Raw genomic sequence first — 27407 nt, forward strand, 5'->3', positions numbered from 1 at the left:
AGTCTGGAGCCAGGCTGCCGCGTTCCGGCCTGGACTCAGCTACTTACTAATTGTGTGACCTAGGAATGTTACTTAACTTTCCTGTGCCTTAGTTTCTTCAACTGTAAGAGATAGAATTAATTAATTTTAAGATTTAAATGAGTAACTGTGGAGTTAGCCTAATAGTATCTACAACAGTGCCTGGCACACAGATTTTTGTTCAAGCGTTGGCTATTAACACAGATGTTTGCCTGCAGTCTTTCTGAGTATGCTCAGGAACATCCTGGGCAATGTGGATTCTTATGTCATTCTAGTGCATTCGTTGTGGGTCTACGAATCCACCATCAGATTAGAACCCAGAGTCAAAAGATGGAAATCTAAAATCTCATTGATCACCAACAAAGAAAATTATCACCAAGAAATACAGCTAACAAAGAAGTGCTTAGCTTAGGGTAGGAGAATATTAACTCTGTTGCTAGTTAAGCCTGCGCCACTGAAGCTGAGTGTAGGTATCTGTTAGAGTGCAAAGTATTTGACTTTTTATAGCTCGAAAGGCAAAGTGATGGATGAAATTCATAGCTGGGTTAATGGCACGGGCTGTATTTCAGAGAATGGTTATTACAAATGAGAAACAAACAGCATATCTATTTGCCTGAACAAGAAAGCAAATGTTTTGGGTCACTTTCTGCTCAGAGTATCATGAGCCTATCTCAAAATTTCCCATAGCAAAGGAGTGTTTAAGGTGCATAAGAATAGCTTCTTGATTCGTCTGCCTCCTCCTCCAGGAATCCTCTCCTGATTTCCTGTACATAAGAGACCTTCCCTTTACATTTAACATCCAGAGCTTGTACTTTTACTTTTATTATAGCTCGTTCATGCTCTGCTTTGTATTAAAATCACTTGGATATTGGTTCAACCTCCTTTGCTAGGCTGTAATCTCTTAGAAGACAGATAATGTGTAATTTCATCTTTTTTCTGCTTGCATTGTGTCTGAAACATAAGTAGATGCTCAGTGCATTTGTAGGCATAATTGAACACAGACTTCTCACTTGGATGCTATTGATCAAAAATAAGAAATACAGCTAAATTATATTCAACTATTAAGTTAGCACTTAATTTAATTATATGATAAAGGTGGGGATGGGGCATTCAAAATGGTGGATATGTTTATTAATTTATTTATTTAAGTTTTATTTATATGAGAGACAGAGGGGGAGGGAGAGAGAGAGCATGTGTGCGCATGCAGGGGGAGGGGCAGAGGGAGAGAAACTCAAGCAGACTCTACACTCAGTGTGGAGCCCCAACTGGAGCTTGATTCCATGACTCTGAGATCATGACCCCAGCCAAAAATCAAGAGTTGGATGCCTCACCAACTGAGCCACCCAGGTGCCCCAGGTATGTTCTTTTAGACCTCTTCCATGAATTTACATAATTTTGCTTTTCTGTGAAATCACAATGCCTTTAGCAATTTACTTGAACGGCACTGTCAAGGTCTGCCCACTCAGCTTCTCGGTTCACTTCTGTGCCATCCTATGTCACACATCTTTATCAAGCCCTTGCTGTTCAAAGTACTTTCTGTACCTACCCCTCTGTGACTTGCCATTTAGTGTACAGAACCGATTATATTACCCTTAAGAGATGCAGGCAGGATGCCCTCTCAGTATTATGTTATTCATTTAATTTCTTAGCTAGGAAGGCCCTAGTTATCATTCTAAACAACTTTGCTTCTAGCTCTTGATGGGTTAAACAATAATCCTAAATGCAGGAAAACAATAATTAATTTAGTGGTTGATGACCAGATTCAAAAGTTTTGCCCTCTTCTTATCTAGAGAATGCATAATTTGCTCTGTGAGAAATCCACAAGTAAGAATGGAAAGCTCACAGCACAACGCAGTCGTGGGCATTGTTAGCCAGAGTCTTTTATCAAGAAGTATATCCATTCTGTTACTGTGTGGCACCAGGCAAGAGCAATGGCAAAAATTCATTGAGTTTTGTTAATTTAATGAGCATTACTAAACAATTATAAGTGGTTATTCCTACTATTAATTTAGTGCTTCTAAATGGCAGGCGCTTCCTAGGGATTTCTAACTTTAGCACTCACCACAATCTAACACGGTGGGTTCGACCACCATCTCCTTCTCATTGATGAGGAAATGGGACTACAGAATTTAAAAACTTGCACAGGTGGCTAAACTAGGATTAAATTAGGTTAATTTGAAAGCTGATCTGAGAGTTCATTTTTGCCAAATTCCAAGTTCTTTGAAGGTGCCTTACTTAGAATATTTAGCTTAGTCATTTCAATATCTCTGTAGTACACTTCTTGTGCTTTGAAATACGGTGTTTGGACAACACAGTGAGGTGGTAAAGAACCTCAGGTTAACTGCCTGGGTGTGAATCTTAGTTGGCCTACTTAAGATTAAAATGCATTTGTATATCCTCTTCACTCTGTGTACTCCCTGTTTAATTCATTTTTCTATAATACTTATCATTACTTGAGATTACATCTGTTTACTTCTTATTGTCTGCACCCCTCTCTAGGATGTAAGCTGCAAGAGGACCGTGACCTTGTAGGTGTTATTTCCTAACATCAACTCCTCAACACCTAGAAGAGTACCTGGCATGCAGTAGATATTTCATAATAGATCTATGAAATGAATAAAAGGAGATTCATTTTGCCTATTGTGTATGCCTGGAGAAGTAATTTTTAATGAGATGAGGGAACCTCACTTTTTTTCTTGGTTCACCTTCAAGTTTTTAAAAAATCTATTTAGTAAACATAATTATAGCACGTAGGATATGCCAGGCTCCTATTTTAAGTATTTTACAAATATTGACTCATTTAAATCTCACAACACCCCTACGAAATAGGTAAAATCAAACTTAGGGAGTCTGGCTATGTTTCCAACCATTACACCATGCTGCTTCCTGGCTGATTCTTCTAAAAATGTCATCTCCATGGAGCTTAATGCTCGAAAGATGTGTTTTCATTCTCTCCTAGGGTGCCTTTCTCTCTTGCCCATCTTTCCTTCCTCTCTACCTAGATTAAAGAAGAAAATAAATAAGATTGGTTCAGTTATTTTATTCCATTATGCTTTTCCTTCTTTGAAACAGCAGTGGCTACTGTTAGTAATGGTTTTCTAAGGCTACCTTCGAGGGTAAACAAGTGGTTTGACTCCCAGTGGGTCACTGGACAGCTGACATGGTCTATGTCTGCCTTTCTTCTTTCCCCTGTGTGTCTCCTTCCTCCTTTTCTAGAGCTTTCGGATTCCTGGCGCAATCCTTCACCTCCAGCCTTGAAAAGGGAGTTTAGAGACATAGGGAGGTTACAAAAACTACTTTTAAGCCTGAAACTTAAGAAAAGGCCCAATATTTTAAACAATTCTTTTTCTTATGTTTAGTCATTTGGTCCTTTCCTGTCCTTTTTACAGTTTCTCTTGCAAATACACAGGAGTCCTCAGACCCTTGGGTCTCTGATATAGCACAGTATTCGCCTGGGCCTGGGAGGCACTTGTCATGAGCACAGACACTTGGGATTTAGTTCCACTTCTGTCACTAAGAAACAATCTGCCTCAGGGCAAGTCATTTAATATGACCTAGACTTGGTTTCCTCACCTGTGAAAGACTCAGGAGAGACACTGAGCTGGATGTTTTAAGGTCTTTTGTAGCTCTAAATTGTGATCTTTTTGGAAGAATTATGTAAGGAAGGGAAAATGCCCAGATATCAAAGTTCCTCTACTATTACTACTGATTGCAGTATCACTTCAAGGGAGCCATTGTTCTTTATTAAATGGGGGTGAACTCCTCAAAACTGACGGGTGACAGCTGCTGGGAATGGCAATAGATCAAAACCTAATTACTTGCAGAATTCCTCCCCTATTTCTTTGTAAATATTGGGGGGGGTGATTATGATTAAAAATGATATTTTAGCTCTCTCGTCTACATAATAAACTATTCCAAGATAAATTCATTTAAAAGAAAACATTAAAAGATCTTCCCCCTTTAGTTTAGGAAGAACGCAGCAGTCATCTTGGTTTCTGAAACTGCAGAAAAATCTTAGAGCATCGGTAAGTATGCTAGGGCTTGACTAACAGAACACAATAAAAATAAATAAATAAATAAATAAATAAATAATAAAAAATTATGCTAGGACTGCACTCCTCTCACACCCAGCAGTTCTTGGAATACTTATGCAGCCCAATCAGCCACGCTATTTCATACTCTGTATATACTGGGCTCTGTTATTTCAGAGACCTTTATAAACACCAGCCCCTCCTTCTCCCGATGTACTCTTGAACGACAGACTAGTTATTGGTCTCCACATGTAACAGAAAATGTGAGGCATGGGGGAAGAGGTCACTCTAGGAAAATGTAGGCCATCAGGGTTGCTAGGCTAAGAAATAACAGAAAAATCTGAATGATTTCCTGTCACTTTAAGATTTATGTACTACAAATCACCTAATTTTTTTTGCTGTAAGGTCATTTAGGCTGTCTTCTTTCCCTGTTCTCTAATGGCACCAATACCTCTCCTGAAAAATAAGCAAGCTTTTGCACTGACCTGACTGATCCAATGAGCTTATTTGCTTGTCACAGAATCCTAAGACATCTGCAGAACTGAATGGCAATTGAACGGACTCTCAGAACACCACAATTTGTCTCACCAAGGACCAGACCTAAAGGAAAAAGAATACCCTATGCTTTTGGTCAGACCGTGGGTCCAATTGTGTATTAACTTTAAGTTAGGGCCCCTAATGCTAATGGTACATGTATGTGTATGGGATTTTGTTCAAGAGTCTATCTTTAACTGGATGTTCATAGGGTGGTAGGTCAACACCGGGTGGCACAATGTTTAAGACCAGCTGGCAAAAACAAAGAAATGCAAGTAAAAGAATGAGGGTAGGTGGAGAGTGAGTGATGACATGGGAGAAAGAAGAGTTACCCTGTCAAATGTACCGTGAGAACTTCTGTGCCTGAAGTCTACAGTTTGCCATTGCCCTTCTGAAAAATAGCAGAAGAAACAGAAATGAGTGTCTATCATTTTTCTAAGTGATAGGAAATAAGACTGAATCTTCTTTTCTAGACTTTTAAAGAAATTACTTTGGTTAAACACTTTTCCCCTAAAGCTTATACACATCTTCATCAACCATCAAGACTAGAATTGATACACATCTGAATTTTAAGGAACTTGAAAGAACTAGCATCTTTAAGTGCATAGTTTTGGACAGGAAGCCAAACTGGGATAGTGGCACATCCATAGTACTCCTTTTGAGCTCTGAAATAATCCATGATCTCATTGTAATAGCTATAACTAACCCTGCTCCTTGGTGATTTGTTTTATTAATATAGTTTTGCTTGGAAACAAAACTAGTATTTCTGGAGGGACAGTGTTTGTATTCTACGGTTTGCCACAATTTCCACCACTCCATATTGTCTTGTCTTTAATAGTGTTTAAGTTCTCAGTCCCTGTCAGTTTATCTGTATATCCTGCTCACAAGATTTTTTTTTTGGTTAACTGTTGCTTTTATCTATTTGTTCTGATCAGGCTTAAGGTTACATGATCCATTTCACTTCTAGCTTTGGTTGTTTTAATTTTTTTAATTTTATAAAATATTTATTTATTTATTTGAGGGAGGGGGCAGGGCAGAGGGAGAAGAGAATTCCAAGCAGACTCTCTGCTGAGCATAGAGCTCAAAGTGGGGCTCAATCTCATGACTCTGAGATTATGACCTGAGCTGAAACCAAGAGTCAGACACTTAAGTGACAGAGCCACCCAGGTTCCCCAGCTTTGGTGTTTGCTAACATCCTAAACGTCCTGTCCAATAGACTTTGACCACTTCACTTTCCTAATATAGATGGAAATATTCTTCTTTCAGTAGTGAGGCACTGATGAAGAAAGAACACGTTTTAAAAATGTATAATGTTTTATGGGATTGCTGATTTGTGTGTATCATTTAGATTAGTGGTATTTAGATCATGAAGTATTTATGTGTAATTAGCACATCTTTGGGGTCTCTAATTTGTGTATGATTATATCATATCATGCTATCTCACATCTAACTCTTTTTTGAGTGGCAATTGCAAATATGGCTTCTAAATCATCTAGTTGTGAATATCACGGTCCCATGAAGATGGCCAATGGAAATAAAAGGAGTCCTTTTCATTGTTATTGCTGGTAGGTTATTCCACTTTAACCACAAAGGTAGACCTGGAAACTAGACTGTAATGTGGACCACTTAGATAAAGTGTATTTGCAGTGAGTAGACTTCTGTGGTGGACCCCAGGGATCCCATCTCCAGATATTTACTGCATCTCTAAACACCTCCTCCTGTATGTGAACTTAATTTAGTGACTTGATTCTCATGAATAGAATACGGAAAAAGGATGGCATGTTACCAAAGACTGTGACTTCCATCTCCCTAGCTCTTTCTTGTCCTCTCACTTGCTGTGCTGTTTAAGCCAGATGCCTGTTGTGAGATACTTTATGGTGAGGACCACATGACAAAGAATTGAAGGAAACCTTCAGTCAACAGCTTGTGAAGTACTGAGGCCTCAGTCCAAAAACCCCTGAGGAACAGAATCCTTCCTATAAATAGCCATGTGAGTGAGCTAGGCAATAGGTCCTTCCCAGTTGGGTCTTGAGATGACTGTAGCCCTGCCAGCGACCCAGAACCGAGGATCCACCTAAGCTGCTTCTGCATTCTTGGCTCACAGAAACTCTGAGAATATAAATGTTGTTTTTACGCCACTAAGGTTTGGGGTAATTTGTTATATAACAGTAGATAACTAACACTGAATCTTGTTTTTCTATTGGAATAACAGATAATTCTGTACTTTTTTTTTAAAACCCAAATCTCAAACTGAGGTTAGGAAAGGGGGTAATTTAATCCAACCAGAGGTTTTTCAGTGTCATACAGTGAAAAAAATAATTGGAAGTATGTAGCCCAACAAATACTAGTTAAATTGAATTGAACTTAGAAATAATGAGCTGCTGAAATGTAAATGTTCATTATGCAGTAAAAAAGAAGTAGGCTAACAATGATGAGGAAAACTATGAACACCAGAAACTGTACTATGATCAAGAGTACTGTGATAACAACAGTTACTAGATATCAAATATTATTGAGTTTGAGTTTTGAGGAACTCCAACATTTAACTGAGGAAAATGAGCTGGGGAGGAGAGAGAGCATCAGAGAGGCAGGAAGATAACCAGGTAATGAGGAGGCCAGAAGAAGCTGACATGACTATAGGAAGCTGACTATAGGAAGCTGACAGCTGACATGACTATAGGAACTTAACTAAAGCTGAAGTGCAGTGAAGGTGGAAAGGGTCATATGGACTTTCCTCCCTACTGGTTACTGATAACCTTAGCACTGGTCGTGTGGGGTGGTAGCATAGGAACTAGTTAGACCCAAATAGGTTGAAGGATCGATAGGAGCAAAATAAAGGGGACAGTGAGTATAAACCACTACTCAGTAAATCCAAAGATAAAAAACATAAAAATATGAGGAAAGAAAATGTTGAAAAAGAAGTGGGCATGTGACATACAAGTTGCTGGTGTGCTGAAATATTTTCAGGATGAGAGAGGTTAAGAAGGCAGACAAATGGGGTCTGATGCAAGTCTTGCAAACATTTAAAATGAAAATGCTCTGAATTCCTGATTTCCAAGTGTTACATTGTCAAGGGATAAGAGACATGTTGCCTTTTTAAAAGGATTTTAGAGGATTATCCAAATACTTGGTCATATGGAATTCATACCTGGAAAAAGGTAAATGTGTTCAAATAAGTAATCAGATTGTTTTCCCAAGTCTAGGGGACAGAAAAAGTCCAATATGCTTACAGTTTCTAGGGGAGTAAAAAGCAGGTCACCTTCTCATGAAACTTTTGGTATGTTTTTTTCTTAAAGAGAGAAAAGGGTGAAATCTGATCTTTAGAAGTTCTGGAAAACTTTTAGACCTAAGAAAAGACAGAGCTGGGGTTGGTGAGGAAAGTGGAAACTGGGAGAAAATGGATAATTGAGCTTTGCTACTAAAGGTCAAGCATTACAAAAGACAGAGGGAAATAATGAGTGGAAGAGAGGAATTAATGTGCTTACTGTTCTAACTATGTCTATGCTTAGAACACATGGAATACATTCCATGTGATTGATGTATCAAATGTACTTGAGAACATGCAGACCTTTGCATTGGTGAATATTTCAATATTAAAAAGGGCATATTACAGAAAAACCATTCTTATCAAAGGAATAAACTTTTGTCTTTGAAATTTGAAACAACAAATACAAATAAAGCATGAAAAACACGTTTTGAAGTGTGCTAACAGATCAAGATTGCATTTAGCAAACCACCTTTTTTCTGTTTAGGAACAACCTTAGGGATTCCAAAACACAATATGTTAATTAAAGGATTTCAGGTAGCAATCATGGAATATTTTTCATGACAGATGAAGGACACAGATATTTTGAAGACTAAAATTGCATAAACAAAACAAAGAGACACTGTGTCCCTTTTGCGGCAGTGCAAAGTTAGAGTGAATGCAAATGAATGTGCTGGCAGTAAAATTACACTATTAACCATCTGAAGATTGGGCTCATTACCTAAGAAGGCAAAGCATCAATTTGTAGCATTATAACATTCTGCTTGTGCTGATGAACACGTGTTTGGATGTTTTTATATATTCTCTACTCATTTGGGTGCATAGTAAGCACTTTCGCTTCAGCCTCTTGATAAAGGCTTAATTTTGTATTGTTTCTGTTATATTGTTTTCTCTAATGGGAATGATATTCTGTCTTAAAAATAAACACTCCATTTATTCCTCAAATAATTCCGAGATCAGGTTCTTCTGTTTCTCATTATCAAATGGCATATACACAATTATGGATATGTCTTAAAATTGAGGCACTTTTTGACTTGAAAAATGTATATTTGAATAACATGAGGAAAATATTAATTCAGTTGCTCATTCTTCCATTCTTTAAATGTGCATGTATTGAGCTAAGCACATTGGGAAATTCAAGGGTGGATCTGACACTGTCTGCCTTCAGGATGTTTCTATGGCAGAAGTGGTAGAATCTTAGTAACTTCAAAACAGGCAGAGCTATCAAACTTCAGAGGAAAGAAAACAGCGGTGTATTACTGCCTTCTACAAACATTTCTGACCACCTATGATGTGACTGCCTCTGCTCTAGAGGCTGGGTATATAGAAGGGAACAAGATAGTCAAGGTCCCTGAGCTTATGGACTCTGCATCTTGGGGGAGAGATGAATAAGGAAAAAACAAACACATAAATACTATAACTTAAGGTAGCCAGATATGCCATGGAGAAACTAAAATGGGGTAATATGAAGGACAGTGATGGTATGTGAGGAGTATGACTTTGAGGTCATCAAGGCCTCAGTGAAGAGATGGCAGCTGAGTAGAGATTTGATGATATATGGGAGCAAGTGTATGAAAATCTGAATAAAAGTCTTTTTACTAGGCAAAAAGACCAGTATGGAAAGGGCTTGAGGCAAAAATGAGCTTGGTATATTCTGGAACAAAAAGAAACCACATAACTAGAGTTTAGGAAAATGGGAGAGTGAGAGATGAGGCCACAGAGGTGGGAAGGGGCCAGATCCTATTGACTTCTGTAGGCTGGGATAAAGATTTTATTCTAAGTGAGAAGGACATTCACTGGAGATTTTAAACAGGGTGTGCCATGATCTGATTTACATTTGAGAAGGATCATTCTGGATGCTGTGTGGAAATTCAGATATAGAGTGATAAGAAAGGTAACTAGGACAGAGATTAGGTATCCGTGAATTATCCAAGCTAGAGAGAACCAATGAGAAATTGACTCCAGTAGTCCAACCTACAGCTGATGGATAGAACTTACCCTGGCAGTCCACTTAATGGTGGTTGGTTTGGGCTAGGGTGATAATTACCAAGGTGAAAGAAGTGGTTCCATTTTAGGGAAAGTTTCACAAAGGAAGTGATGTGGAACCATTTGAGCTTAACTTGACAGGCAGCCTTATGACAAGAGAGTAGTCACTTATTGATTTGAGTGCCTACCATGGGCTGCACATTGGGCTCAGTGTTGGGGGTATAGCAGTGTAAAAGTCCTCGCAGAGAATGAGGAGCAAACTAGCTGAAGAAGCAATATTTTAAGATACAAAAGTAGTGAGGTGAACAATACACTTATAAGAATTACTTCTGGAATTAGTTCTAAGACTGCTTTATTCTTTTCCTTTTACTATAGAAAATTGTATGATCAAACTCCTTTGTATGCGTAACTCTCCTTGAATTTGCAAAAGTGTTAAGGTTCTATCAGTAGACACTCAGTTCACTGTCAGTTGGCAAATTTCATCAGATCACTTCCTTAGAAACAGTGGTTAATATTTATCTTTCTCCTACTGAGGAGAAATTACAGCCTCATTAGGAAGGAAAAGAGCAAAGGAGAGTACAAAATATATGGTAAGTTCATAAATCTAGGTCCAAGTCTAACTTTTCATCTGCTTTCAGTCTTGCCCCCTGAATCTTTTCCCAGCTGGTTGACCCTACTTCAACTTTCCCTCCTTCTCATGCCAATTGTATACTGCCTCCAAAATTGACTGCTTAAAGCAGTCCAGTCATGTCTGTTCCTCAGAGCCTACAGAACAAATTTCAAATTCTTTAGCCTGACACAGACTGACCCAATCTACTTTTTCTGCTTTATCTCTGGCTGCACTCTCTGCTCTCTAATTGTTTTAATCACACTGGATTTTTTTTCTTTAAAAAAAAATTATTTAAAAAACTATGTTTTGTTTTTTTTTAACCATAACACAAAATTTATCACCTTAACCTTTTTTAAGTGTACAATTTGGTGGCAATGATTGAGGACATTCACACTGTTGTGGAAATCCCATTGCATTTTAAATCACATAGTGTCACTATTCCCTTAATACTTTTGGCAATTTATATTTATGGTTATATGATTTCTGCTGATCCCTGAAATGCTTTCGTTTTCCTTATCAGTTAAAATCCTACACATCTTAAAGACCAGTGCTTAGATCCTACCTCTTCCTTTAGGTTCTTATGAAACCTTATCTGGAAACAGAAGGTCAACTCTGTTGCTAGGTAACATAGGGCTTACATTTAAAATGATATGTTGGCTTGCAAATTGCATCTAGACTGAGAGGATTTATACATGAACTATAAATACCTGATGGGGATTTGATACTTTGGTTTTCCTTGAGTGATGACTCATAATTAGGCAGACCTCTTGCCCCTAAAGGCAAAGACTATGGAGTATACAAGAGATAGAGCCTCTCATGGGGCATGAGCTTTTAATTCAGGAACATTCCCACACCCACCAAATATTGATCTTGTCCTCTGGTACCTGAGCTGTCACCTGAGGGGCCTGGACTGATGTTTGTACCAGTATAAGGACTTGCACTGAAGAGAAGCCCTGAAGGTGCCCTGCTGGTCAGTGGTGTTTCCTGTATGACATTCTTGTCATCCACCTAAAGCCAAGTTTGGCCCACAGTGGTCTTGTGAGTCTGATTGTTTCATTGGACCTACAAAGAACTGTTTTTGGGAGTTGCATCAATATGTAGAGATGTTGTCCTAAGTACCAATAGCCCTTTCATATCTGGACTGAAGACTCCTGTACATAGGGCCAGGCCAAGAAAGCAGTGCTTACCTTTGGAAGGAGCTGGATTGCCTGTAGAATTCTTTGTCTGTGCCCAGAATTAAGGATTCCAATTTCCAACAAATCCTGATCTTCCATAACATTGCTTCCCTGAAACAAACCCAGAAATGTTAAAATCAGGTATTTTTGCCATGTGAAAATAATGATTTATTAAAGCAGAGAAAAATAACTAACAAGTGAGCTGATTTTTACAAACAAAAACAGAGTCATTCTTCTGTGAGGGTGAGGGCAAGTAGGAGGTCACTTATGTGACTGAGTTGAAGGTCCTAGGAAAGCTTCCTTCCTCTCAGAAATGCTGTCATGGCTCACTATTTATGATCGGGTTATCTGCATTGGGGATTCATTCCTATGTTCTAAAACTCCATTCCCCTAAAAATGTAAATGCTTCTGAGAAGAGTTGCCATTCAGGATCTTCAGTGACCTACCTATATGTTGACATGAATGAATCAGTTTTTAGTCTTCCCCTGAAAACAGATTGTGAAAGGAGGACTGACTAAAAAATTGAAATATACTAAGCTGGTTAAAAGTGGGAATTAATAATTAATCTTAAAATACTGAATGCCAGACATCTGATCAAGATATGGGGATACAACAATGAATAATTTGCAGGTCCCTGCCCACAACTGTCTTTATTCTTTCCAGTCCAGGGATGTAAAACAGATTTTCAAAGGCAGGTAGAAGGCTGTGAATGTGCTATGATGGTGACACATGCTTGAGAACCCCAAGGGGATCTGGGGTGTGTTTTCCCCAGAGGTGATGTCTGATCAGGTATCTGAGGCATGGTTAGGACTTAGCACTCAACAGAGCAGGACACAGGGAAATGACATACACTGTCCCGTGGGTGAAAAACAACATAGCATATTCGGAAGCACTAGGTTCTTGGATGAGTTGGAGAGAGGAACAAAAGTTAAGGCTGGCAAGGTAAGCCAAAGCCTGACTATATGCACATTGTATGCCAGCCTGAGGAATTCAGACTTCATCCTGACCATAACAAGGAACCATGGACAGATTTTTTTTTTTAAGTTTTATTTATTTATTTGTCAGAGAGAAAGAGAGAAAGCACAAGCAGGCAGAGTGGCAGGCAGAAGCAGAGAGGAAAAGCAGGCTCCTTGCTGAGCAAGGAGGCCAATGCGGGACTCAATCCCAGGACTCTGGGATCATGATTTGAGCCAAAGGCAGCTGCTTAACCAACTGAGCCATCCAGACATCCCCATGGACAGATTTTTAAGAACAGGAATTACATATGAGATTCCAAATTTAGAAAGATCAGTTTAGTTTAGTTTTAGGGCAATTTAGTAGCTGGGGCTCAGTTTCTTTACTTGTACAATGACAAAGTTGAGACATACAATCTCCAAGAACCAGTCTAATCCTGAAATTCTTTGATTTCAATGACTTTTTTTGTGCCTCTGATTAATAATCTAATACAGAAACTTATAGGGGTGCCAGGGTGGCTCAGTGGGTTAAGCCTCTGCCTTTGGCTCAGGTCATGATCTCAGGGTCCTGGGATCGAGCCCCGCATCGGGCTCTCTGCTCAGCAGGGAGCCTGCTTCTCCCTCTCTCTCTTTGCCTGCCTCTCTGCCTACTTATGATCTCTCTCTGTCAAATAAATAAATAAAATCTTAAAAAAAAAGAAATATAGATTGCTTATTTTGTTCCTAAATTTTAGTCTTTTGTAGCCTGTAAGCTAGCGTTTCCCTTTAAATTGAGGGGTCTATAAGGAAGTTCAAAATTTGAAGCATTCCTTTTCCTGGACAAATGAAACTATCTTACTAATGTATAACAAAAACATTTATGAGTAGAAATTATAGAACACATCTTTATGGAGAGCAGTGGGTACCAACAGATATTTAAAGCAAAAGAGAATGAATTTTAAAGGGCAATCCTGGGAGCATGGAGACCATTAGGAGTTAGTACAGTTGTTGTAGAGACAATGTGGGCTTAGACTGAGGTAGTGGTGGTCATGGGAAATAGAAAGACACGAGTGGGTTCGAAACTATCAAGAAGTTTGACTCAGCGACTGAATATGTGGAATGATGGAGGAATGCAGAATACACAGTAGTTCCGGGCTTGGGCAATGGGGGTGAATCATGATGCCTTTCCTGAGGTAATAAAGGAGGATGGGCCAGTCTTGTGTGGTACAGAGTGAGATTAGTATCTTTCCCTGTAAAGGGACAGAATAGATGAATGTGAACAATTTAATATCAGACTGCATTATAAATGGGTAATTGATTGCTCTTAGAAAGATTAAAGCCATAAGAATGGTACCATAGCTAGAGATTTAAAATGGGCATTCACTGGACAAAAACATTCCACCTACTCATGGTATCCTTCCTATGTTTAAGCTACCCTGGCCTTCTCAGAGGAGGCAGAACGATCCAGGTATATAGCAGCATGATAATGAAAAGCCTAATGAAAAACAAATAAAGCCAGTGTTGGCAAAATGCCACAGGAAACATTGCTCTCAAGAAATTACTCTGTGCACACAGTAGAGCATGGCTAAGAATATAAATGGCTTCATTTTGAGAAAGTATTATTATTTTCAGAAATGGACCAGTATGTCATGAGTAGGATATATGATACTATTCTGTATTTGACTTTTAGTCTTTAAAGGGTTTCCAAAAGGAGTTAGAAGGATCTTAAAAAATAAAAACAGAATAAACAAACAAACAAGAAACAGAAAACTTTGTCTATGAGCTAGACCATTATCAGCTTTTCCATGGCCTAAATTAGCAACCCACAACATCAGCTCACACACATTCCTTGGGGTGTCTGTGCTTGTCTTCTGTCAGTGTCTTCTGCTTCAGTAATTATAGATACCTACTATCTACAGGTAATCCTGAAAATTTGAATACTGAAATTATTTGAAGGATTAAATCCTTAAAAAACCACTGTTCTTCTTCTAAACTACCAACATACCATCTTCTCTACCTTCAGTATGAGGAACCTTTTTGAAAAATTGTAGGGAAGTTAGACATCTTCTCTTTGGGTCAAATTTCCTAGCATATGGAATAATTACCAAACACTCTTGAAAAATGAGTGAAAATTTGGGAAGCACAGTGCAAATGGTGAGAATGTGCCCAAGGGGAAATGGTACTAATTGTGGAAATGTAAAGAAAAGGATTCTCTGTCCCCAATGAGGCATGCTGTTAGAAATTTTCTATTTTCTCTCTTACTGCAATATATAGAGATACCAAAAATATCCTGGTGCATCATCTAGCCAGTCTTTTTTTGAAACACCACCAGGCTTGGAGTCTAAAGATCTGGGTCCGAATCTTGTTTGGGTAAACTTAGCTAAGTCATATATTATTTCTAGGTCTCATGGTCCTCACCCGTAAAATGCAGTTCAATGAATACACATTCAGTTCTAAAATGCTATCATTTCAGTCATTTCTAACTTTCAATTAGTAGCCTTATATGTAAATATAGATTGTATAGTTTGAAGTTACATTTACATTGCAATGACATTTTAGTGTTTCGGAGCTTGCAACCTAAAGTTAGCTTTAAGAAGTATGGTTGACCCTTGAACAACATGGGTTTGAACTGTGTGGGTCCACTTAAACATTTTTTTTTTCAATAAATACAGTACAGTACTGCAAATCTACTTTCTCTTCTTTATGACTTTCTTAGTAACATTTTCTTTTCTCTAGTTTACTTCATTGTAAGAATACAGCATATAATATTTGTAATTTACAAAATATGTGTTAATCGACTGTTTGTTATTACAAAGTCTTCCTGTCAACAGTGGGCTATTAGTAGTTAAATTTTGGGGGAGACAAAAGTTATATGCAGATATTTGGCTGCGGCAGGGCAGTGGGGATATGGGGAGGGGGTGGCCAGCACTCTAAACCCCTGCATTATTCAAGGATCGACTGTAATTATAGAGAAATACAAGAATGCACTTTTTTGGGGGACAAATTAATCTCAGTATTAAGTAGGAACTTATAACATTTATTATTAAAAGAAATGACAAAATACTGTCAGTCTGTAATATCAAGGCTTCTTACAGCTTTTCAGGAAAGAATCAAATGTCTCAAATCTTACAACTAACCATTTCATTTGCACTTGGATAACAGATGTGCCATCAAAGACAATAAACATTTCCATTCTTCTTGGGGAGCTGGAATTTATTCTGATGTTACGACTTGCCTTCACTAAATGTTAGAAAAATCACAGCTTATCTTTTTTTACCCCCCTCAGTAATAGCTGAATATAAACTCTGGCTTTCTCTCTCCTTCCTTTTTCACATGACTGCCAGATCAAAGGTTTTTGGAGTAGAGCTCCATGATGTGTGTCTTTGCTTAATCAACTACTACACTGTACTGTCTACCCCCTCAACCCTAGTACGCATGCTGTGTCTACTTCCTATCTCCCATTTACTCCTCAACCCACAACAATAAGCTTTTACCCTATAGAGTTTCTCTGCCAAATGTTGAGAAAGATGTCTCAATTGCCATATCTAGTTGATTCTTTTCAAACCAGATTTCAAAAATGTGTTGGCCACATGTGGCTGGTGGCTACAGTACTGGACAACACAGAGAAGATTTCTGTCATCAAAGAAAATTTTGTTAGACAGTGCTTCTCCATAATTAAAGACATTGAAACTGTAGTTGAATCACATAGGGAAAAAATGGGGACTGATAGGGAATCAGAACAGGGAGTCAGAAATACTCATGAGTCATCCTCAGGATATAATTGATGTGCTCCTTAGTCAAAGTTCATGAACATAAAATTGAGGATGTTTAGCAAATTTTCTTCTAATTTTTCAGTCATTAAAACAAATTAGTAGCAGTTCTATTTTCATTAGGGCTTCTATGGGACTAGAAATCTATGCTATCAAAATGACAAATCAAATCAAGGAGTAATTTCTTATTTTCTTAGCACACTACCAGGCACATTGCACAAGGCACTTAGGGAATAATAATCAGCAGATAAAGTTGCTTAGTTAATGACTTACTAGAAGGATCAAAGGCCCAAGACAGTGTTTTTTAGAATAGCTGTTCTTTTACTGACAAGAAATATCTAATCCAGGGGGTCTTTATTGCTTTCTTAAATCATGGAATGGGGAAAAAATAACATATTTTATGCTCTGAGAGCTGAAACTGAAGTTTCTCTGACCCTAGGGAGAATATTTTGTATTACTGGATTTTTTTTTTCAGCTGAGATAAACTAAGAAGTTGACCAAATAGAATCAAAAGTAGTATTTTGTTCATAATGCTCTATGAGCAATATAATTGCTACTTATTGAATTCTTCTCTCAAATATATTTAAACTGATCTTCTCTGATCTGATCACTGATCTGATCACTTCTGTCTCTCAGAACTCCAGCTTGAAAAGTCCTCTTATTTTCATAACCTCAATTCCATATCATATTCATTCAGCAAATGTTCCTTCATGTTGCATATTATATGTAATAAATCCCTACAGATACTAGGGAAATATATTTAAGGACCACAGGGAACTTGTTTATTTTTAATATAACCTTAAGCTGGATGTTATTTATTCTCTCTCTTCAGTCCAAGACTGAAAAAATTGATAGGATTCTGTCAATTTGGGGAACAATTTTTTTTTTTGCTTTATAATTAACTAAACTAGATTCTTCTCCACAATTTGTATGGCCTGAAATATTTAAAATAGAATATTTGTATAATAGAATGATAGCAAGATCTTGCAAACTCACACACAGAGAAACACATATTTTGGGTTATTTTTAATATTTTTTACAGCATAAATGATGTGGTGGCACAAAACTATATATAATGTTTGTGGAATAACATACCTCTTAGCTTTTATAAAGGCTCTGACTCAATTTGATATCAACTTTCAAGTAAACCAAATGCCAGTCTTTTCTGCATGATTAGGATGGTAACTATTGGGATAAGTCCCAGATTTATAATTCCCCTGTCAGTGTTGGAAAGCTTTATTTTGTTTATCAGATGGAAACATGGGTTACCGTAAGTAATCAGATAATGAATAATGTGCTTCTTCCAATTTTACTTTATTTTTTACAATTAAAAAAAATTTGTGTGTGTGTTTCCTCCAATTTTAATTCCCTCTCTTACATGAATGAAATAACCGTATACTTTTTTTATCGCTCTACCTTAGCCTTCCATTTGAAAATGTTCTGTCTACCGCAGTGGAATTTCTTGTTCACGGCTTAACTAGATTTTCACATTCTTAGCTTAGGAAGAGAATTTCTTAGAGTCTTTAGACCACATGGATCATTGATTCAAATAAATGTCAGATTATTGAACAATAAGTTAGAGAGCATCTTATATATGTATCTATTTTAATAAATATGCTATATCTTAGAATTATTTTTTTAAGATTAGTATTTATAACTAACATGATTGTAATGAGTTTTATACTACCAGTTTTCCCCTCTTTATTTTTCACTTCTATTTCCCCTTTGAAACATCTGTTCCAAAGCTATGGAGAGAGAGAGAGAGAGGGAGGGAATTTAAGTAATCAGGTATTTATTTGTCAAAGTATTGAGCAAGGTTTGATGATTTTGTAAGTTACAATTCTAATTCATTTGAGTGTGTTCATGTGTTCATGTAGATTTTAGAATTATGTATAAGACTTCAAAGTCATTTATACAGTAATTTGTTCTATCTTGGTCAAATGTTTCACAGATGCAAGAGGAAGCCTATTCTTTTTTAAGGATGTTAATCCACCAGTCCTATGAGAAGGAATGAGATTGTGAACAAAACTTATTTCTACATTCTTACTTTTTTCCGGATACACGCATATGAAAATATGAAGCTTATGAACACCTACTGTCTTCTTTAAGTTTTCACACCAATGGCAGTTGATGTAAGCATAAAGCAAATTACACACTTACTGAATTCTTATTATGTGTCAGGCCCTGTTTTGTTCTGTTTTATTTATTTATTTATTTATTTATTTGAAGATTTTTATTTATTTATTTGAGAGAAAGTGAGAGTGAGAAGGAAAAACAGACTCACTGCTGAGCAGGGAGCTTGATGTGGGGCTCTATCTCAGGACCCTGAGATCATGACCTGAGCTGAAGGAAGACGCTTGACCAACTGAGCCACCCAGGTTCCCCAGACAGGCCCTGTTCTAAATGCCTTAGATATATTATCTTATTTAATTCTCACCATAGCTCTCTGAGATAGGTGCTTGTTCCATTAGCTAATAGGAGCCTTTTGCATAACTATTACCCAATACTGCCTCCAATGGGGTTAGTGTAGGAGAGGAAAGGTTCAGTTTAAAAATGTGACTAGACCTAAACCATTTGCTTTTTGCTTTAGAGCCATATAAATTTCACATTTGAAGGCAAGTGTTCCAACATATTTTACATTTGATTTCACAACGTTTGAGCAACAATGAATCTTTCTTTATAGAACAGAATTTGGAAAGCTGTCTGACCTATTCTTCCCTCCTCTGCTCCAGTCCTCTCTGTTCATTGAATCATGGAATCAGGACTGGCAGGGACGTGGGGAGGTTTTTGGTCTAAATGTTCCCTAACTAACCGCAAAGCTTTAACTTCCGTCTTTTGAAGCGTGGTGTCTAGCTGGGTTACACCATTCCCAAAGGGGTAGGGCGGATATTAAATGCTTCAAATGGTCTTTCCCAATAGCGGAATCTGAGCAGGGGGCTGGGGGGATACCTCAGTCCTACTCGTTTAGTTCCCACTGTGCTGCAGACTGTGACAGGAGAGCTATTAGAAGAACATGCCAAAAGTGGAGATGAAAACAGTTAGCAGCTGTCCTGTGTCCTTTTCCAATCACAAGCTGTGAAGATGAAAAAAATGTTTTTCCTTGGGTAGGCCATACATAATCTTGGCAGGTATCTGAGTTTTGTTCTTCTATCTAATATGCTGAACATTCCCCAGTGCCTCGTAAGGAAAAAATGAACAGCAATTAGATTAGTTTGGACACCCTGCTCTTAAAAGAAGAGGAACATGGCACCTTCGTATTTACAACAGGCTCCTCTTGCAAGTGATCTCTCACTGATACAGAATTCTGAAAGAAAGCTCCTCTCTGGAGAAACAAAGAGAATTTGCTACCAAGTATAACCAACACATCCACACACTAGGAAGTAGAAAAAGCACCTAAAATGAGTAGTGTTAACTACCAGCCATTGAGGACTCACTGAGTACCAGGTACTTTGTCCACCTTATTTAGAAACCTTACTACCCATTATAACAAAGGAGGCAATACCTTCATGTCACAGACAGGAAACTAAGTCCCAGAGCTGTGAAACCATCTAGCAACTTCACACAGTTAAAATACAATGGATCTGGGATCAACGTTTTACTCTTTGAGACTGTGACACTCATGTTTCCTTCGCTACAGGAAAGGAAACAAATGTTCAGTAGAGGACATTTTCTAGATGGAGATTCCAGTCAGAGGATGTGTAATACTGCCAAGAAGTAACTCCTGTGATGCTATTTTCACCATAGCTTCACATATATATTGACAGACCACTGGGAGTGACTGCCATGGTTTCTCCAACACATTTTATTTCAAATAAATTATTTACCTTCTGAAAGGTTAAGTAGTTAGTTCTTCCAACTGTCTTAACATAATCTAGAGCCAAGCATGCTAATCTAAGTGACAGAGTCTGGCTAAAGCACCAACTAAGTTCTCATGCTCTGAGCCAGGACTGTGCTGGGAGGTGGAAAATAACAGCATGGCATCGACTTGGCACTTCTCAGCTCTTCTTTAGAGCCTTGTCAAACTATCTTTTCTGGTCAACTGAGAAAGGCCATGTTGAATTTCTTTTCTTTATGTCTCTTTCAAAGCCAGGATGTCTGAAAATTATCTAATAAGGTAGAAAATGCTTGGGAATGTATTAAGGATATTTGTGTTCCTAACTTAACCTGTTCTGAATCCAAAGGAAAGAGTCAGTTGCAGTCCCCTGAGAAGGCTATCCAGGCTGAAGGAGGCTGTCACAGTGAAGGTGGATAATTTGGTCCTGTGAGAATTGGAAGACTGGTCATAAAGGCAACTCATTAACCATCAAAGAGATGGTTGTCCTCAAGGAGTTCATATCTACAGATTTAAGGATGATGAGGTTACCTGATACTGAACTATATTCAGAAAATGTCAAATGAGTGTAGGAGGAAAGGAACAAGGAGGAAGAGAAAGCAGGGAGGGAGAGAATGAGAAAGATAAAGTATTGCTCATTAAGGGTGAAGGTGGTAGTGAGGAAAGTAGGGTTGCCAGATAAAACACAGAAATTCCAATTTACATAGGATTGTATATTTTTATTTGGTTAATCTGGCAGCCTTACAGAAGAGGCTTTTGAACACTAGAAATGAGCTAGCAGAGTCCAATCCACAATCAGAGCTACCACAGAGATAGGATTTGCCACTAATTCATTTATTCAACATATATTTGTTCATCTAATATTTTGTGAGCACTTACTATGTACCAGGCACTAGGCTGGGTTCTGAGACACACTGAGAACAGTCTAGTGGGGAAAACAGGAAAATAACAAAACAAAAAACTATGCAAGTAATTATTATTTAGCAAAGTTTTATATAGGCCAAGAAATATTAAGGGCTTTATTTTGTTTATTGCTTACAAAACCCCCCGAGGTTGGTAAAGTTATTACCCTTATTTACAAATAAAGAATTGAAAACACAGAGAAGCTAATAATTGCTCAAGTTCATATGTCTAGTAAAAATTGCTCTAAGGAAAATTAATACAGTGCTGTGGTAAAAAAAAAATTACAAAGGAGATTTATGCTAGAAGGAATGGTCAGGAAAGCCTCTCTGAGGAAGTAACATGTAAACTGAGATAATGAGGGATTAAAAGGAGCAACCAAAACACAAGAAGAGCCATCAGAAGGGCATTGTAGAAGGAACAGCAGGTGCAAAGGCACTGAGGTGGGAAAAAAGCCAGGTAAATTCTAGGAATAAAGACTGAAGGCTAAAAAGACTAAATATAGTGATTGAGGGGAGAGAGGACAATGGAGGGGAAACAGGGAGGATAGTGGAGATCCTGATAAGGGCTCTGATTTTATTCTAAGTGCAATCGAAAACACTGAAGGACATAAACTGACATATTTTTTACTATACTCTGGCTATGGTGTGAAGAAGGGATGGAGGAATTGGGTGTCATGAAACCTGAGCTCAACAACCTGAGTTGAAATGATAGCCTGGAGACCCTGAAATCTGAGGAAAATGGGATGAAATATGACCTGTTGGAAAACCACAGGAATTGGCCTCACTGGAGAGTCAAATTTCCAAGCTAAATATAATCTTTCATTTGAATCAAAAAGAAAATCCAGATGACAAAGACAGAAGTCAAAATGGTCTTTGATATAGTATCTAAATTGATACAACTGTGGATAGAGATTGAATACTACCTGTTAAAATGTAAACACCCATACTCCATGGACTCACCATTTCTATTTCTAAGTTGCAGACATAGTTGTTAGGCTGATGTCCTTCTCCCTTGCTATCTTCTACCATGCAGGCTGGAGAAATCAAATGTTTCAACTTCCCTTGAAGCTATGGGTGGACATGTGACAAAATTTGCCCACTGGGGAACTTCTGGAAAAACTTTTCTTTTCTGATTAAAAGGGAGAAATTCACCTGGTATCCTTGTATGTACATAAGAAAGTGGCTGTGGATTTCCCTCTGGTGAGTGTGGTCAATTGTTCATATAAAGTGGCAGAGATGGGTTCACAGTTAGTTAACCAGCAAAAACAAATAACCCTATTGGACATCTGTAAGCAGGCAAGCATGAGTTGTGGAAGAGTTAGTCTCTAAATAAGAAATGTTATTTAAAGCTGTCTCTGTGTTTTGCATACAAGTGGCTCTGGCCAGTGCTGATCTGTTGTGAGGGAAAATAATGACAAGGATGTGGACTATGGCATGTAATAGAGGTCATAACTGAGACAGTAGGGTATTAAAAATTTACCTTAGACAGACGTGGGTGTGATAACCACAAAGAAGTGTGGAGAAGGATATTAGAAAGAATGAAAATTATCATAACAAAATTGGGAGGGTGTGTGTGTATCCATCTACAGATTCTGTTTGTTCTAATTTTTACTTAAAATTATGCAATCTCACAGAAATAACTACTTGAAGGAATTTGTTTCCTATGGATTTGGTTTTTGTTCACATTTGCTGGATGTGAAGTTACCAAAGTGTTCATGGGATTGACAGATTTTAAATCTGGGAGTGGCTTTTAGCTTCTAATTGAAGACGACAGGCATCCAGAGATTGTGGAGTCATCGTAGTTCTAAAGGAAGCACATTTTTACATAAATTTGGAGTTTTTATGGGAAATGGATTTTTACACTTAAAACTTGAACACATTATAATCTTAACAGAACAGAAACAGTGAGAACATTTGGGGGGTTTGTTAGGTTGGCCTGAGCATGTGACTTTTCCCTGAACTCTTGAGATGCCAAAGGTTGTGGTTAGGTCCTTGGTAACTTGGAATGCCTTTGGTGGACAGTGAATGGTGATTGCCCTATTGAAACCATTAACCAGAATATTCCTGACTTTTCTCCACATTTATTTTTGGTTTTCATTTTGGTCTTGAAGACATTGTTCTTGAAATGTCTTCAGTAGAAAACATTTTATTCCCCATGAAAACTTTGTTTTCGCTTGCTTTATATAAAAAAATGTGGTGTTAGGAAAACTCACTGTATGTTTGTGTCTCCCTCATCCCCCAAATTCATATGCTGAAACCTAATTCCCAATGTGATGATATTTGGAAGCGGGGCCTTTGGGAAGTGATCGGGTGTTGAGGGTAGAGCCCTCTTGAATGGAATTAATGCTGTATAAAAAAGGCTTCAGAGAGCACCCTTGCTCCTCTGTCATGTGAGGACACAGATGAGAAAAGATGGCCATCCATGAACTAGGAGGTGGGCCCCTATCAGTCACCAAATCTGCTGGTGCCTTGATCTTGGACTTGCAGTCTCCAGAACTCTGAGAAATAAATTGCTGCTGTTTATAAGCCAAGCAGTCTATGGTATGTCTATGGACGAAGACATAAAACAACAGTGGAATTAAGTATGAGGAGATGGTCACTGTGGTTTAGATAGGCAGGAAGCTGACCCAACCAAAGGGTTAAAGAACGCTGAGCAAAATCACAACTCAGAGTTGTTTGGACTGTTGTAGAGTTGTGTAGCTCTACCCTTTGGCCTTAGGTTGAATACAAAGAGAAAAATCTGTGCGAGGCACACATTCTCTGTTCTCTGTTCTCTGTATGGGCATCTGTACTATGAAGGATACTCTTTCTTCATTTTCTCCTACCATTTTCTTCACTAAATAAGAACAAGATATAGGAGAAAGGGAGATACCCTTTCTCATGATGAATATTATTAAATGCCCCCTTGTCTAGTTTTTCTAATTAAAGAGAAGTTTTGAGTTTTACCTCCAAAATATTTACTGGTACCAAAACCATCACAAATTCCTTCATATTAATTTGAGCATTATTGGAAATGGGCATATCTTGTCTAAGTCAAAGCAGATGCTAATAGGCCACAGAATCTTATTTCTTTCTACTTGGTGTTATATGTCCTATGTTCTTCATTGGATAGCAAAATTCTTGGAAGAAATGATCATGACTTAAGCATCTTTCCATCTTCCCTAGTGGCTATATTTTGCTGAACTTTTGAATAAAATAAAAGCTTGAAAGAAAGAATACTAAGTAAAAAACCAGGAACCATAAGTTTATAAAAAAAATATCCAGTCTAAGGCTCACCAAGTAAGTTTGTAGCAAAAGGGTTGAAAAGTTTGAGCTGAAAATTCTAATATTCAGGATGTCTGATTTTTTTTTCCTAATTGAAGAAAGGATAAAGATGGAATTTCCGGTACATGATAACACCAAAATGTTCTTAATTTTTTTCAGTTTTGCAAATTCTCATGATTTGATTTTCATCCAGGACTGTCAGTTGAGACATCTGATAATCTAAAAGCATTCAGAGAATTAGGATCCCATATGGCTCAAAAATATTTCCTTTCCGACAGGGAAAAAGAGAACACTCTGTGAAAATAATACTGGTATAGTCTTTGGTTTATGTGTAAAAGGAGCACAAATGAATTTAAACCTTTACCTATGGTATAGTAATCATTGATTGTAATGATCATCATGGTCAATTACAGTGAATAAATTAAGAAGAATATACAGTTCTCATAAGCATGTTGCATTATGAAAAAGTAGAGATATTTCAAGGCAGTGACAGTAATGTAGTTAGTTTAGTCTTATGGAAACAACATTCAGTGGAAATGAGCACCAAATTAGGAGTCCTGACTTATCACTAATTGTGTAAACCTGGGAGTCTTTCAACTTCCTTGGGACTTTATTTTCTCAGCTGAACAATGAAAAAATTGGACCAGATGTTCCTTTTTAATACAGCATCTGTTCTGGAGGTTCTAGCTGGGAGTAAATCTACTCAACTACTCATATTGTTTGAAGAATATTTCTCCTTGTTTGGGGGAAGTTATTTTCTTTAAGTGAATGTTGAGTATTAATATACATGTATATAATGATGAGAGAGGACAGAGACTTGGTTGGGTTCAGCCAACTGCACTCACTGAATTAATAATAACAACAACAGTAGTAATAATAATAATGACTGGCAACATTCATTAGGTGTTGACTGTGAGCCAGAGACTGCTTTGTCTTCAGAGTCTATGAAATAGATATTATTATTAATACTCCCATTTTACAGATGAGGAAAGTAAAGTTGAGAGATGACTAGAAACTTGACTGAGATCACACAGAAGTGGTAGAGCTGCTGTGACAACTGAGGTGGCAATAAAGGGAATGATGGGAGCAGATAACCAACCAGATGCCCCCACATCCCATAGTTTCTGGACAAGTGTCTTCCACATGGAATTGCCTCACAGAGATTAGGTGGGGGGAGTTTCTCCTTACTAGCCCCATGGTCTGCATCAACTCTCTTTCTCACTATCTCTAGTGAGGAACTGGAGATTAATCAAGAGGATGGAATTTAGAGCTCCGGGGTTCACATTGCGATTTTGCTTTTTAATAGCTGAGTGACTGGGCAAGTAAACTTCTTTTCTTCATCTGTAAAATGGAGATACCAATGACGCCTACCTTTTAGGGATGTGGTACATAATGTTTATGGAATTGCTTCATAAACTATAAAGTAATATTGCTAAAAATAAAACATGCCTGCTAGGAACTACTTTTTTTCCCATTTTTTTTTTTTTTTTTTTTTTGTTAAGAACATAGAGCTGTAAATCTTCTAGTTTCATGTTGTTTTTGCCAGAAATAGTCTATTCTGAAAGAGGCAGCTTGTGTGGTGGAAAAAAAAAAATGTAGGTTTTATTCCTAGCTCTGCCATTTACTTAGCTTTTTGGCCATGGGCAAGTCGCTTAATTGGGCATCCCACTGGGCCCCAGGCTTAGAAGGGCCCTGTGCTTAGAGTTTTAATGCTCTGTGGTTGCTGTCTTGAAATCCTTCAGCATTTTTTCTTTGACTTTGTATTTTGTAACTGAAGATTGACGGGACAATGGAGTATGTGTTGGGTTTCTCACATGACTCAGAGATGGGTTCTACTGAAAAGCTCTTCACCGCTTCCTAGGCTCACTGCCCCTGGGCCCCACTTGGCCCCCCTCTCTACTTGGTCCTAAAACTGCTGCTGCCCCACTCTCTACCTCCAGCAGAGTTGTAGACACTGGCACAGGACAGGTTGGGATTAGGCATTCATACTCTATGGCACTTCAGGGTGTGGTATGTTTTCCCTTACTCCCCGACAGGCTGGCAGTACCATGGCATGTCTGGTAGCCAGTGAACCAAAGTTTACCCTTGATCCAGGTACCAAGAATGTCCTGACACAGAGATTTAAAAATCACTGGAGGTCCACTGTCACCCATAGGTTCAAATGATGGGCCCCTAGGAAAGGGAGATGCCTATCTTGATTTCCTCAGACCCTGCCCAGTTCTAGGGGCTGGGCATTGGAAGGCGAGCTCAGCAGATAACAGGCTTTGCAGTGAGGCACTGTGTTTGCATTAGGAGGCAGGGTCCTAGGTGCCTTTGAGGGTCTGCATTCCCTGCAAGTATCCTGTGCCTGGGAACACTCCCTTGCCTGGAAACCTTCTTTCCTTCCAACCTTCAGCCTTCCTCATTTTGGTTTGTATTTGACTCTTTTGGCCAGCTCACGGCACCCTTTGGATTAAAGCTGTGAAATAGAAATTGTGTGATTTTGGTTATTCTACATACAAATTAAATATTTTGATATTTGTGTTTAAAATTGGCATTTCAGGTGCTTGGGTGGCTCAGTTGGTTAAACAACTGCCTTTGGCTCAGGTCATTATCCCAGGGTCCTGGGATCAAGTCCCATATTGGGTTTCTGCTGCTCAGTGGGGAGCCTGTTTCTCCCTCTCCCTCTGCCTGCCACTCCCCCAGTTTGTGCTCTCTGTCAAATAAATAAATAAAATCCTAAAATAAAAATAAAAATATAATTGACATTTCACAATATAAAAACAAATGGCAAAATTCATGCTAAGAAAAAAAATCTTAATTTTTTTTACTCAGAATACTAAATAGTAAATTAAAAAACAACATAGCAAGTTTGGAAAAACACAAGGAAGAAAGAAAAAAGTCTTTATGTAATTTTGATGGCACTTTTACTCCTGCTTTTTTAATGAGGTGTCCTACATTTTCATTTTGCACTGGGTCCCACATGCTCCCAGTGTGTAAGTTTTGCATAATCACCTGGTCCCTGCATCACTCCACAGGTAAATCTGGAGTGTCTGTAAGCTCAAGTTAGGAAGCATGGCTGGACTGACCCATGAACAGCTTATTCTCT

General features: G+C 38.1%; 1 protein-coding gene across 17 annotated transcripts in view; it reads right to left on the reverse strand.

Moving 5' to 3' along the window:
- The window catches only part of ANKS1B (ankyrin repeat and sterile alpha motif domain containing 1B), a 1097747-nt gene that overhangs the window by 302285 nt on the left and 768055 nt on the right, over positions 1-27407 (reverse strand). For all 17 annotated transcript variants that reach the window (XM_032874307.1, XM_032874315.1, XM_032874314.1 and 14 more), the window contains one exon: positions 11632-11730. In XM_032874307.1, coding sequence (XP_032730198.1) covers positions 11632-11730 — 99 coding nt within the window. The remainder of the gene's footprint in view (positions 1-11631; positions 11731-27407) is intronic.

The sequence above is a fragment of the Lontra canadensis genome, unplaced genomic scaffold, assembly GCF_010015895.1.
Source record: "Lontra canadensis isolate GAN:19392208 unplaced genomic scaffold, GSC_riverotter_1.0 scaffold52, whole genome shotgun sequence".
NCBI lineage: Eukaryota > Metazoa > Chordata > Mammalia > Carnivora > Mustelidae > Lontra > Lontra canadensis.